The 14,858-nt window shown below is 40.1% G+C and overlaps 1 protein-coding gene across 9 annotated transcripts in view; it reads left to right on the plus strand.

Annotated features, from left to right (window-relative positions):
* LOC137619491 (adenylate cyclase type 1-like) overlaps positions 1–14,858 on the plus strand; it is a 423,950-nt gene that overhangs the window by 147,529 nt on the left and 261,563 nt on the right. For all 9 annotated transcript variants that reach the window (XM_068349561.1, XM_068349560.1, XM_068349564.1 and 6 more), the window contains one exon: positions 9,747–9,905. In XM_068349561.1, coding sequence (XP_068205662.1) covers positions 9,747–9,905 — 159 coding nt within the window. The remainder of the gene's footprint in view (positions 1–9,746; positions 9,906–14,858) is intronic.

A 14,858-nucleotide genomic window follows, 5' to 3' on the forward strand; every position in this document is an offset into this window, starting at 1 on the left:
TCTTCTTTCGGCTTCGCTCATTCAGGGGTTGCCACGGCGGATCATGCTTCGTTTACTTCTATCTACTGAATCCTCTTCTGTCATGCCAACTGCTCTCATATCTTCTCTTAGTGAATCCATAAATTTCCTCTTAGGTCTTCCTTTCCTTCTTTTATTTCCTCTTTCTTCCCTTGCGTTCTTTCCAAACTGATTGACACGTTCAGTTCCTCTAATCAATTTATTTCTGATCTTATCCTTCCTCATTACCTTCAGTGAGAACCTCAACATTTGAAATTCCATCTCTGCTTCTTGGTTAAAGGTAGTCTGTAAACCATGCAGCATATCTGGTTCTAGCACCACCTTATAGACCTTTTATTTCAGACGTGCTGATATCGTTTTGTCCCATACCACACCTGATACTCTTCTCCAGTCATTTCACCCAGCTTGAATTCTCCCCAGCTTGAATTCTCCCCCTCACCTCCCCATCACACCCACCGTCAGTTTGTATAGTCGATCCCAAATATTTAAATTCATATACTTTTTTTTTCATTTCTATACCTTCCAATTGTACTGCATTCCTGTAGGTAGTAGGTTGGTCAGGGCACCAGCCACCCATTGAGATACTGTACTACCACTAGAGAGTTTTTGTGTCCTTTGACCGGTCAGACATAACTATATTGGATCCTTCTCTCTAGTTACGGTTCATTTTCCTTTTGCCTACACATAAATCGAATAGTCTGGGCTATTCTTTACATATTCTCCTCTCTCCTCATACACCTGACAACACTGATTACCAATCAATTCTTCTTCACCCAAGGGGTTAACTACTGCACTGTTATTGTTCAGTGGCTACTTTCCTCTTGGTAAGGGTAAAAGACTTTAGCTATTGTAAACAGCTCTTCTAGAAGATGGACACTCCAAAATCAAATCATTGTTCTCTGGTCTTGGATAGTGCTATAGCCTCTGTACCATGGTCTTTCACTGTCTTGGTGTTGGGTTCTCATGCTTGATGGTACACTCAGACACACTATTCTATCTAATTTCTCTTTCTCTTGTTTTGTTAAAGTATTTATAGTTAATATAGTAAATATTTATTTTAATGTTGTTACTGTTCTTGAAATTTCTTATTTTTCTTTGTTTCCTTTTCTCACTGGGCTATTTTCCCTGTTGGGGCCCCTGGGCTTATAGCATCTTGCTTTTCCAACTAGGGTTTTAGCTTAGCAATTAATAATAATATTATTATTGTTATTATTATTATTATTATTATTATTATCATTATTATTATTATTATTATTATTAATATAAGCTAAGCTACAACCCTAGTAGGAAAATCAGGATACTATAAGCCCAAGGGCTCCGACAAGGAAAAATCCCCCAGTGAGGAAAGGAAACAAGGAAATAAATAAACTATAAGAGAATTAATAAACAATCAAAATAAAATATTTTAAGAAACAAGATAGAATAGTGTGCCCAAGTGTACCTAAAGCAAAATAACTCTAACCCAAGACAGTGGAAGACTATGGTACAGAAGCTATGGCACTACCCAAGACTAGAGACCACTGGTTTGAATTTGGAGCATCATTCTCCTAGAAGAGCTGCTTACCAAAGCCAAAGAGTCTCTTATACTCTTACCAAGATGAAAGAAGCCCCTAAAAAATTACATTGCAGTAGTTTACCCTTTGTGCGAGAAAGAATTATTTGGTAATCATAAGTGTTGCCAGGTGTATGAGGACAGAAGAGAATGTGTAAAGGACAGGCCAGACTATTCGGTGTGTGTAGACAAAGACAAAATGAGCCGTAACCAGAAAGAGGGAGCTAATGTAGTACTGCCTGGCCAGTCAAAGTATCTAATAGCTCTCTAGTGGTAGTATTTCAATGATTTGGCAAGTGCCCTGGCCAACCATTCCGTTTTACCTACAGCACTCCTCACTGCTGTTCGACTATTCTCATACACATCCTGCACTGCCCTTGCATACTTTTCATCGACTCCAAACTCCTCGTGTAATACCACAATTCATCACTTTGTATTCTCTCATAAGCATTCTCTAGGTCCATAAATACACAATTCAATTTCTGTCCTTGATATTTTTCAATTTACATTCACAAAGCAAATATGGTATCTCAAGTGCTCCCAGCTGGCATGAACTATACTGCTGGCTACTGATTGTTACCTCGGCCTTCAGTGTACATTCTACTACTATTTCTCAGATCTTCAGACTATGACTTAAAAGCTTTGTTCTACAGTAGTTTGTGCAGCAATGAGCATTTCCCTTGTTCTTGTAGATTAGGCTTTCTCTCCCCCGGCAAGATTCTGTTGAACAGCCTTGTTAGGAACCTCATTACTACATCTCCTAAGCACCCCCACAATTCCACAGGATATCATATGGGCCCACCGCCTTTACCTTCAACTCACTCGTGACATTTACTTTTATTTGTCTGCAGAGCTTCAATCAGTCTCTCTCTTGCATTCCACATATACATGAGCTCTCTAAAGTATTCTTTCCATCTATAAGGCACCCCCCTATCATCAGTTAGAACATTCCCATTTTCCTCTTTTATTACCCTTTCATGTTGTATATCTTTCTCTGCTTTATCTCTGATTGGCTAATCAGCACAAATATTTTTCTCTTTTTGTATCCAGCATTTCATATAACTTTTTATATGCTCCATCCGTAGCTTTTACTACTAACCTCAAAACTTCTTGCTATTCGTCCTTAAATTCATACTTACTCTCTGTATCTCTGTGCTTGAACCATTTATGCTTTTTCATTCTTTTTCTCTTTACACATTCCCAGAACTCTTCATTTTAGCACCAAGTTTTTTTGGTCATTCTGTGACATCCCTGGTGGAAAATCAAACACCCTATTTACATTCTTTCTGATTATTCTTGCTGGTGTTACTCAGTCACCAGGCAGGTTTTCACTGTTATTTAGAGCATGTACTGGTTTCATTACCTTCTCTATTTGTCATCTTTCATCATTTAGCCCTTGGTTCTGCTCTTTACAGAGAAAGACTCCTCATACACTCTTCCTTTCCTTTACAGATAAAGCCTGCCCATACAGTCCTCCATTTCCTTACAGTCATGGCCTGCTCATAAAGTCTTAATTTCCCTTACAGAGAAGGCCTGCTCATACAGTCTTCCATTTCCTTGTAGAGAAGGCCTGCTCATACAGTCTTCTTTTAACTTAGAATGAAGACCTGTTCATATAGTCTTCCATTTCCTAACAGAGAAGGCCTGCTCATACAGTCTTCCTTTCCCTTACAGAGAGGGCCTGCTTATACAGTCTTAACATTCTATACAGAGAAGGTCTGCTCATACAGTCTTCCTTTCCCTTACAGAGAAGGCCTATTCATACAGTTGTCCTTTCCCTTATAGAGTAGACCTGTTCATGCAGTCATCCTTTCCCTTACACACAAGGCCTGCTCGATCAGTCTTCCATTTCCTTACAGAGAAGGCTTGCTCATACAGTCTTCATTTCTCTTACAGAGAAGGCCTGTTCATACAGTCTTCTATTTCCGTAGAGAAGGCCTGCTCATATAGTCTTCCAATTCCCTATAGAGAAGTCCTGCACATAGTGTCTTCCATTTTCTTACAGAGAAGGCCTGCTCATACATTCTTCCTTTCCCTTACAGAGAAGACCTGCCCATACAGTTTTCGATTTCCTTACAGCAATGTCCTGCTCATACAGTCTTCCTTTCCCTTACAAAGAATACCTGCTCATATTGTCTTCCATTCCCTATAGAGAAGGCCTGCTCATACAGTCTTCCTTTCCATTACAGAGAAGGCCCGCTCATACAGTCTTCCATTTCTTTACAAAAAGAGCCTGCTCATACAGTCTTCCATTTCCTTACAGAGAAGGCCTGCTCATACAGTCTTCCTTTCTCTTACAGTGATGGCCTGCTCATACAGTTTTCCATTTCCTTACAAAGAAAGCCTGCTCATACAGTCTTCCATTTTCTTACAGAGAAGGCCTGCTCATACAGTCCTCCTTTCTCTTACAGTAATGGCATGCTCATAGAGTCTTCCTTTTCCTTACTGAGAAGACCTGCTCATACAGTCTACATTTCTTTACAGAGAAGACCTGTTCATACTGTCTTCCATTTCCTAATAGAGAAGGCCTGCTCTTACATTTTTTCATTTCCGTACAGAGAAGGCATGTTCACACAGTCTTCCTTTCCCTTTCAGAGAAGTCCTGTTCATGCAGTCTTCCAATTCCTTACAGTGATGGCCTACTCAAAAAGACTTCCATTTTCTTACAATGATGGCCTGCTCATATATTCTTTCTCTTATAAAGAAGGCTTGCTCATATAGTCTTCCATTTCCTTACCGAAATGTCCTGCTCATACAGGCTTCCTTTCCCTCACAGATAAGGCTTACTCATACGAGTCTTCCATTTCCTTACAGAGAAGTCCTGCTCATACAGTCTTACTTTCCCTTGCAGAAAAGACCTGCCCAAACAGTCTTCCATTTACTTACAGGGATGGCCTGCTCATACAGTCTTCGTTTCCCTTGCAGAGAAGGCCTGCTCATACAGTTTTCCATTTCCTTACAAGGAAGGCCTGCTCATACAGTCTTCTATTTCCTTACAAAGAACTCCTGCTCATACAGTCTTCCATTTCCTTAAAGTGTTGTCCTGCTCATAGTCTTCCTTTCCCTTACAGAGAAGGAATGCTCATACAGTCTTCCATTTTCTTACAGAGAAGGCCTGCTCATACAGTCTTCTATTTCCTTACAAAGAACTCCTGCTCATACAGTCTTCCATTTCCTTACAAAGAACTCCTGCTCATACAGTCTTCCATTTCCTTACAAAGAACTCCTGCTCATACAGTCTTCCATTTCCTTAAAGTGTTGTCCTGCTCATAGTCTTCCTTTCCCTTACAGAGAAGGAATGCTCATACAGTCTTCCATTTTCTTGCAGAGAAGGCCTGCTCATACAGTCTTCTATTTTCTTACAGAGAAGGCCTGCTCATACAGTCTTCCATTTCATTACAGAGAAGGTCTGCTCATACAGTCTTAATTTTCCTTACAGAGAAGGCCTGCTCATACATTCTTTATTTTCTTTACATAGGAGGCCTGCTCATACAGTCTTCCATTTCCTTACAGAGAAAGCCTGCTCATACTGTACATTCTTTTATTTTCTTTACATAGGCCTGCTCATACAGTCTTCCATTTCATTACAGAAAAAGCCTGCTCATACAGTCTTCCTTTTCCTTAAAGAGAAGGCCTGCTCATATGTTCTTTATTTTCGTTACATAGAAGGCTTGCTCATACAGTCTTCCTTTTCCTTACAGTGAAGGCCTGCTCATAATGTCTTCTATTTTTTTTAGAGAGATGGCCTGCTCATACAGTCCCTCTCAGAGAAGGCCTGCTCATACAGTCTTCCTTTTCCTTACAGAAAATGCCTGCTCATAAATTCTTTCCTTTCCTCATACAGTCTTCCTTTCCCTCACAGAGAATGCCTGCCCATAAAGTCTTCCATTTCCTTAAGTGTGATGGCCTGCTCATACAGTCTTCCTTTCCCTCTCAGAGAAGGCCTGCTCATACAGTCTTCCATTTCCTTACAGTGATGGCCTGCTCATACAGTCTTCCTTCCCTTTATAGAGAAGGCCTACTCATATAGTCTTCAATTTCCTTACAGAGAAGGCCTGCTCATACAGTATTCCATTTTCTTACAGAGAAGGCCTGCTCCTATGTTCTTTATTTTCTTTACATAGGAGGCTTGCTTATACAGTCTTCCTTTTCCTCACAGAGAATGCCTGCTCATAATGTCTTTTATTTCCTTAGAGTGATGGCTTACTCATACAGTCTTCCTTTCCCTCTCAGAGAAGGCTTGTTCGTACAGTCTTCCCTTTCCTTACAGAGAAGGCCTGTTTATAAAGTCTTCCTTTCCTTTACAGAGAAGGCCTGCTTATAAAGTCTTCCATTTCCTTAGAGTGATGACCTGCTCATACAGTCTTCCTTTCATTCTCAGAGAAGGCCAGTTCATACAGTCTTCCATTTCCTTCCAGTGATGGCTTGCTCATACAGTCTTCTTTCCCTTTGTAGAGAAAACCTGCTCATATAATCTTCAATTTCCTTACAGTGATGGCTTTCTCATACAGTCTTCCATTTCCTTACAGGGAAGGCCTGGTCGTACAGTGTTCTGTTTCCTTACATAGGTGTCCTGCTCATAGTCTTCCTTACCCTTACAAAGAAGGCTTGCTCATACAGTCTTCCATATCCTTACAGAGAAGCCCTGTTTATCCAGTATTCCATTTTCTTACAGAGAAGGCCTACTCATACAGTCTTCCATTTCCTTACAGAGAATGCCTGCTCATACAGTCTTCCATTTTCTTACAGAGAAGGCCTGCTCATACAGTCTTTCATTTTCTTACAGAGAAGGCCTGCTCATACAGTCTTCCATTTTCTTACAGAGAAGGCCTGCTCATACAGTCTTTCATTTTCTTACAGAGAAGGCCTGCTCATACAGTCTTCCCTTTTCTTACAGAGAAGGCCTACTCATACAGTCTTCCATTTCTTTACAGAGAAAGCCTGCTCATACAGTCTTCCTTTCCTTTACAGAGAAGTCCTGCTCAAACAGTCTTTCATTTTCTTACAGAGAAGGCCTGCTCTTACAGTCTTCCATTTTCTTACAGAGAAGGCCTGCTCATACAGTCTTCCATTTTCTTACAGAGAAGGCCTACTCATACAGTCTTCCATTTCCTTAGAGAGAAAGCCTGCTCATACAGTCTTCCTTTCCTTTACAGAGAAGCCCTTTTCATATAGTCTTCCTTTCCCTTGCTGAGAAGGCATGCTCACACTGTCTTCCTTTCCCTTACATGAAAGGCCTGCTCGTAGTCATCCTTTTCTTTACAGAGAAGCTGTGCTCATACAGTGTTACATTTACTTTTAAAGAAGGCTTGCTCATGCAGTCTTCCTTTCCCTAACAGAGAAGGCCTGGTTATACAGTGTCTCATTTCCTTACAGAGAAGGCCTGCTCATACAATCTTCATTTCCCTTATATAAAAGGACTGCTTGTAGTCTTCATTTTCCTTACAGAGAAGGCCTGCTCATACAGTCTTCCTTTTCCTAACAGAAAAGGCCTTTTTGTACACTCTTCCTTTCTCTTACAGACAAGGCCTGCTCATATAGTCTTCCTTTTCCATACAGAGAAGGCCTGCTCATACAGTCTTCCTTTTCCTTAGAGAGAAGCTCTGCTCATACTGTTTTCCTTTTCCTTAGAGAGAAGCTCTGCTCATACTGTTTTCCTTTTCCTTAGAGAGAAGCTCTGCTCATACTGTTTTCCTTTTCCTTAGAGAGAAGCTCTGCTCATACTGTTTTCCTTTTCCTTAGAGAGAAGCTCTGCTCATACTGTTTTCCTTTTCCTTAGAGAGAAGCTCTGCTCATACTGTTTTCTTTTTCCTTACAGAGAAGCTCTGCTCATACTGTTTTCCTTTTCCTTAGAGAGAAGCTCTGCTCATACTGTTTTCCTTTTCCTTAGAGAGAAGCTCTGCTCATACTGTTTTCCTTTTCCTTAGAGAGAAGCTCTGCTCATACTGTTTTCCTTTTCCTTAGAGAGAAGCTCTGCTCATACTGTTTTCCTTTTCCTTAGAGAGAAGCTCTGCTCATACAGTTTTCCTTTCCCTTACAGAGAAGGCCTGCTCATACAATCTTCCTTTACTTTACAGAGAAGGACTGCTCATACATTCTTCTATTTACTTTCAGAGAAGTCTTGCTCATACAGTCTTCCTTTCCCATACAGAGAAAGCCTACTTATACAGTATTCCTTTCCCTTATAGAGAAGTCCTGCTCATACAGTCTTCATTTTCCTTACAGAGAAGACCTGCTCATACAGTGTTTCTGTTCCTTTCAGAGAAGGCCTGCTCATACAGTCTTCCTTTTCCTTACAGAGAAAGCCTTTTTATTCAGTCTTCCATATCCTTAGAGAGAATGCCTGCTCATACAGTCTTCCTTTTCTTTAAAGAGAAGCCCTTCTCATACAGTCTCCCTTTTCCTTACAGAGAAGGCCTGCTCATACAGTCTTCCTTTTCCTACAGAGAAGGCCAGCTCATACAGTCTTACATTTCCTTGCAGAGAAGACCTGCTCATACAGTCTTCCCTTCCCTTACAGAGAAGGTCTGATAATGGTGTTCCATTTCCTTAGAGAGAAGGCCTGCTAGTAGTGTTTCATTTCTTTACATAGAAGGCCTGCTCATACAGTATTTTTCCTTGCAGAGAATCCCTGTTCATACAGTCTTCCTTTTCCTTACAGTGAAGGCTTGCTCATACAGTCTTCCTTTTCCTTACAGAGAAGGCCTGTTCATAGAGTCTTCCATTTCCTTTCAGAAAAGGCTTGTTCATACAGTTTTCCTTTTCCTTACAAAGAAGGCATGCTCATACAGTCTTCCTTTTTCTTACAGAGAAGGCCATTGCACATATATGCATTTGATGCTGTTTTTCCACAATCCCTGGTCAAATCTTTACAGTCCCTAACTTTTTTTTGTAACACCACCTTCACAAAGTAGAGTCCCTAACATTTTTTTTCGTTTTTTTTTTTTTAGATAACACTACCTACACAGCATAATCTATCTGAAAAGACCTTTCTCTCTTCCTCTATCTTTATTTACATTACAGTAATTTAATTGGTTTAGATACTTTGTCTTCAAAATGTAATTTTTTTTATTCATATAGACAATAATTGCTATAAAGTTTGAGTTAAAGTCTTTCATGACAAATTCTTTACAAATTTTAATTAGCTATTAATGCATCTCCAAGAAACCCATTACAATGTAGTCATTATATTATCGACCATGTGAGGATCTATTTATGAGAAACCTAACTCAATTGTATAATGATGATTGCCTGTATTCACTGATAATGAAACTTTTATTGCAATTATGTATTTTATTACGGGGTCATCATTTTAGAATGCAGTTGTAAAATTGTATTGCTATTCTACCAATAATTTCATTTGTGAACAATAATGTATAATAGCTAAAAAGTTAATAATTATTTTAGTACTTGAAAACATCATTGTCATTTAATCAAAATGCAAACCTAATCCCTTCTGTCTACTTTATAACATATTGCAAGGAGAGTATAGAGAATTTGATTAAAGGCTAATGGATTTAAAAACCGAAAACTTTCCTTATAAAGGATGTTATGTGAAGAGTAGTTTTAGAAATTTAATGCTATTCAAGACTGGAAAAACTTGGTGATTTTAAAATGAATGCCTCCTTCAGAGATTAGTCTGAGTTGATAATATTGCCAACCTTTAATATTTGATATTTAAATCTCAATTAGTCTTAGCAGACATAATGATAAATTGATTCAAATTAATCACATTCCCCTCTACTTGTAAAACGAATAAATTTATTAACACTTTAAGGACTGGCGTAGAGTCCATTTGTAATTCAGTATTAGAAATTAGTTTGATTGTTTTGCATACATATAATAACAATCTTTGTAATCCTGATGTTCGCCAGGTAAATGTTTAGCTTATGTATAATAACTGTCTTTGTGATACTGATCTTTGCGAGATAGATTAATATACTTTTAATTTATGTTGGCTTTGTCTGTATATTCCAGCCATGCTAGTTATTATATCAGAATCATCTTGCTTGACTGATGGAATGAAATATTGCTTACTTTCATTAGTTTTTTATTCTAGATGCTTTTTTATAATTTTCCAAGAACATGATTTATAAGTAAAGTACAATCTCTGGGCTTGGTTTTCTTTACTGATCATTGCGGAGAGGGTTACATGACCAGCTTTGAATATTTTCAGATCTGTTGTAGATGCAACTGATGTCCAGCTCAATATGAGAGTTGGGATTCACACTGGACGAGTCTTATGCGGTGTATTAGGGTTACGTAAGTGGCAGTATGATGTTTGGTCCAATGACGTCACCCTTGCAAACATGATGGAAGCTGGAGGAGAGCCTGGGTGAGTAAGGTTTCTTATTGTTGGATAATGTATGACAATGTCATAATTGTTTTAATCTATATGAAATAATTAGTTGAATATAGCTGAATACTTTTTCATCAAAATGAATAAAATTGAGGTGACAGCGAAGGAATGAGATTTTAAAAAAATGTAAACTACAGTAATCCAAGAAAAGTGTAAAAAAGGAGCTTGCAAAGGTATAGCAAATAAAAAATTGTACAGGATTGAGGCTGAATGTTAGTGCATTAAATCTTACCAACCTGGACAATTGAAATACTTGGAAAGTAAGTTAAGATGCATGTAAAGGCTTAAATTTGTAACAAATAAAACTACTATATTAAAAGTGATAACCAGAGCCAGGAAGATAACATTAGGTAACAAGTACAGTCTGTAGCAAAACAAATTGTCTGCAATGAATTGTACTAAAATTGGTATATTATGTTGTAGAAATTATGGATTTTACTCAATTAAATAATTAAAGTACTGTTTTAATCTTCAGGCATAGGGAAAAATAGTTTTAATCATGATATTTTCTATTTCTATACTCACCTTATGCTCATATTACATCTATGGAAGCTTGATTATTTCAACCTTTACCCCTAAAATTTAGAATATTCCTGTTTTCTTTATTTCCAATAGAGTTAAGTCTCTAATAAAGTAATGAGAAAATCTTGAGTTGTTTCGACACTAAATACAAGCCTTTTCGCTCTTCATTAGGGAATATACTTTTGTTGAAGCTGGAAAACTAGCTATAAGACTTTTAGCAAGGGGTAACTATTGCACCACTAATTAGTTGGGGTTATGTAAGGGTGGCCTTGGAGCATGTGATGCCCTTCTTATAATCTCCAATGCTGTACACAAATCTTTTGATTGTGGTCAGGAAGTTCATATGATTGGAATTGATGTTAGTGCTGCCTTTAACTGTATTAATCTTGAGTCCCTTGTTTTCCAACTCAAACAGTTGTGAGTGGATGGGTCGTTGCTTAGCATTCTTATTGAATTTTTAAGTAATAGATTGCAAAGAGTTGTTATTGATTGGCACCATGGTAAGTATAGGAATGTGATATCTTGTGTTCCTCAGGGTAGTGTTCTTGGCCCATTACTTTTCATACTACCGGTACACCTAACCTTATGTATGTAATTGGTTCTAGGAAAGGGGACGTATGTTGAAAACTGACTTAAGTCGAATTTACTTGTCTCTGAATTTATTTGTCACTAGGCTAATCCCCAAATAACCATTTGAAGTACTGTATTTTTGGGGCTCAAGCCATGTCATCCTGATGGAAGGTTCCTAATAGTAGCTTCCAAGGGATATATGAACTACAGTGATATTCCCAGAGAATTTACCTTTAGGTCTCCAGAATTCTAACTCCTGGTGCAAATATCCTTAACATTCTCTTAAGGATATTGCATAAATCAGGGGATGTATATATTGATATGACGCATAGCGATCTTCACCCCGAATAACGTTTTCGCTTCTTGGGGGAAGAGTGGCAATTGTAGAAGGGGAGCCGTTATCAAGGTTACCCTATTTCCCATACTACTATTGAGTATCTAGATGGCGCCATATCAAAGATGGTGGACATTCCTAATTTTGTAGCGAATTTGCACGGTGGTGTTCCCTGTTGATCTAACTTTTTCGAGCGGATCTGCGAGGATTATCATGCAATCTCCAACTTCTTTCACCTCTGGAAAGTTGAGTATTGATTCTTTACAAGGTGTATAATTTAGCTCCTGTTTCACAGTGAAATTAGAGTTATTTATTGTGCTTAGGAGCTAAGCCTGTTACCGGAAGCGCCATGGGCGCTGTCGTTCGTTAGGCATGTGTTATTTAGTTAGTAGAACGACATTCCCGGTTAAAATAGCATTAATTAAGTAATTATGAAAGCTATTTAGGCATTTTATACTTGTAAAGATATTTATGGTATGCATAATTTTTCCTCTTTCTATGTCGATCGTATACGTTAGAGTTTCGGTGATTTAGGTAACAGATCTCGTCTTGCCTAGGTAACCTAACCTAGGCGATGTAGTCTACTTTCAGACATTTCCCCGTTTACCCTCGTGTATCGTTTTATCACTTCAGGCGGAGGTAGATATCTCCTAGAATTATTATATAATTCGATACTCGTCTCCAGTGGAGATTTAAGGGTAATCTCTCCTTCCCTCTGAGTATAGCCTTAGGCTACAACCCTAGTTAGTCTTGCCTTCGAGTAGACACTCAGGCTTGACTGGACTAGTGTTTTCTGTCCCTTCCCTTGGTCGGCAGATAGCAGGCTTTGGGTTTCGGTCAGAACCTCAGAGTATTTGGTCTTTGCCGGCAGGGTGAATAGTCATTCCCCTGCCGGCATAGGAGGCTAGACCTCCCTAGGCCGCACATGAAGTGGTTGTATGATGCTGCCACCTTCTGCCTGCGGTCTGGAAGACCAGTCCTGTGCTCGCAGACCCTAGGCTGAAGAATAGACATTCTTTTGTCGCCTAGGATGGCGCCGGCACTGGAACTCTGTTTCTCCCTAGTTAAGAGGAGGCGGCACTGCCGCTGTCCCCTTAACTGTATTGGCAGACCCTAGGCTGGAGAATAGATATTCTCTTACAGCCTAGGATGGCGCCAATACTGAAACAGAGTTTCTTAGGGGTGTGGTAGGACCGGCAACCCTGCCGGCTCCTTCTACACCTCATACAGGACCCTTTTCCCTCCCCCCTCTGTCCTTTAGTGATGGCCTTGCTATCGCAACTCTTTGGGCCGTTGACCTGCAATCTCACCGATTGCCGGCGGGTTGTGGGGCCGGCTGGGCTCCTACATAACAGCTGTTTTCTGACTGCCGGCTGCCGGCGGCCATGATAGCTGCCGGTTGTCATTCCGGCTGTCGACGGCGATGACAACTGTCGGCAGGCATGCCGGCTGCCAGCGGCCATGACGACTGTCGGCGGCTATGGCGGCTGCCGGCAGCCATGATGGCTGTTGGAGGGAAGTCTCTTTTGTCACCGAGGTTCTTCAGTCCTCCCTTGGACTGCCGGCCACAAGTCCTGTTGCCGGGGTACTGCCGGCCGGGCCGGCGCCAACAGGTACTGACTCAGTCTGCGGCATGCCGACTGTACCAGTGCTGCCGGGTACTAGCCTGCCGGCCATGTGCTAGACTGACATTGCCGGCGATGGTACTTGTGGTTGGATGGAAGCCTGAATGATGCATTTTCCCCTTCCATTTGAATCTTCTTTCTTGTGAAGGCAGTAAATTATATATTTACATCCTTAATTAGTGTATACATACACAGTAATAAAGCAGTCCTTCACTCCATACTTTCTTTTTCTCTTTCAGCTAGCATGCTGGCCGGGCTGTGCTGGCAGGGACTAGCTTTGCCGGCTATATGCCGGCTGGATTACAGTATATGTTTATACAGTAGTCAGTATATTTGCAGTATAGTATATACTGCAGATAGAAAACTATTGTATAAATTATACTAGTAGTTATTTTCCAACATATCTTGGGCATCCTTGCCCAGGTGTTTGCTGAGACCAATTCTATATTGAAAGAATAGAATTTCTTCAATATTCTGATTAGAAATTAATTTACGTTTTACCTTACAATTTTAGGTAGTTTAAAGGGCTGGTGGTAGTACACTTTCTATCCTTAAAGGTTAGAACCTTTATCTTTGAGCTTCCCTGATCAGGAAACTCTGTGGTTTTAATATTAGAAGGGAAGGCCACAGCAAATGGGCTGGGTAGGATACACAAATATGTGTGTTTTCTATTTTCCTAGTCCAGTCGGCGTAATGCCGGCTGGACCATGCCGGCAGCACACTGGCTGAACTACAATATATATTTATACAGTAGCCAGTATTTTGCAATATAGTATATACTGCAAACAGAAAACTATAGTATGATTATAGAGTAGTTAATTTCTAACATATCTTGGGTACCCTTGTTCAGGCTTCTGCTGAGACCGAACCTATATTGAAAGAATAGAATTCCTTCAATATTCTGATTAGAAATCAGTTACCCTTAATACAGTATTAAATAATTAGAAGGGCCAGTGGCAATGTACACTTTTTCTACCCCTAGGGGTTAGAACCCTTTCGTTTGAGTTGCCTTGATAAAGGAAACTCTTTATATTTAATACTGGGGGGAGGTTACAGCAATTTCTTGCAGGGGATACACAAGTATGTGTCTCCCACTATTCCTTTCTAGCTTACTATCCTAAGCTATAATGATTAAAAGATGACTATTACATATTGCTTATCAGGTGAGATAATCAATTGTATACTCATTCTGCTTTCCTTTCTTTACAGGAGGAATCCCAGATGAAATGTGTTGCAGTCTTCTGCAATATTAAGAGTACTGTAAGTACTTTTACGGTCATAATGCATGCAGGTTTCATGCCCCCTGCAATATTATTTTTGAATCCCTGCAATATTGGGACCCCCAAGTTTGCAATATCTGTCGGACATTAGTGTCTGAAGGTTTTGATAATCCCAAGTCAATGGAGTAGGGATGCGGCACGTAAGAAACTACGCAGTTGGGTAAGAGGGTTCCTGAAGATCTCTCCGGGACCATACCTACCTAACGATAGGATGCGTGGCTTACCATTCCCGACAGCAAGTAGGGAAATAGTTGTGCCCCAGGCACGATTCGCACCTCCCTGCGTCCAGATAGCCTTCGGGACGGAGGGCAGGAAGGCACCCCGGGAAGAAGTTGACAATGTCGTGTCGGAATTGCTTCCGTCTGTGTCGGCTCTGGAGCCGTTAACCTCGACATCTTCACCTTCTACCCCTCTATTAGACAAAATGGACTAGTTACTGGCCCATCTTACGGGTCTAATGGAAAACTTTCGCAAACAAGGCGAAATGGAGGAAGCGAAACTCAAGATAGAGCTCCATGAAGCTCCACTTGTCGCCTCCCAAGGGTCATACAAGCGACCCAGAGACCAAGACCTCCCGACATGCTCCAAAACCAATCCC

The sequence above is a fragment of the Palaemon carinicauda genome, chromosome 26 (genome assembly GCF_036898095.1).
Source record: "Palaemon carinicauda isolate YSFRI2023 chromosome 26, ASM3689809v2, whole genome shotgun sequence".
NCBI classification, from domain to species: Eukaryota; Metazoa; Arthropoda; class Malacostraca; order Decapoda; family Palaemonidae; genus Palaemon; species Palaemon carinicauda.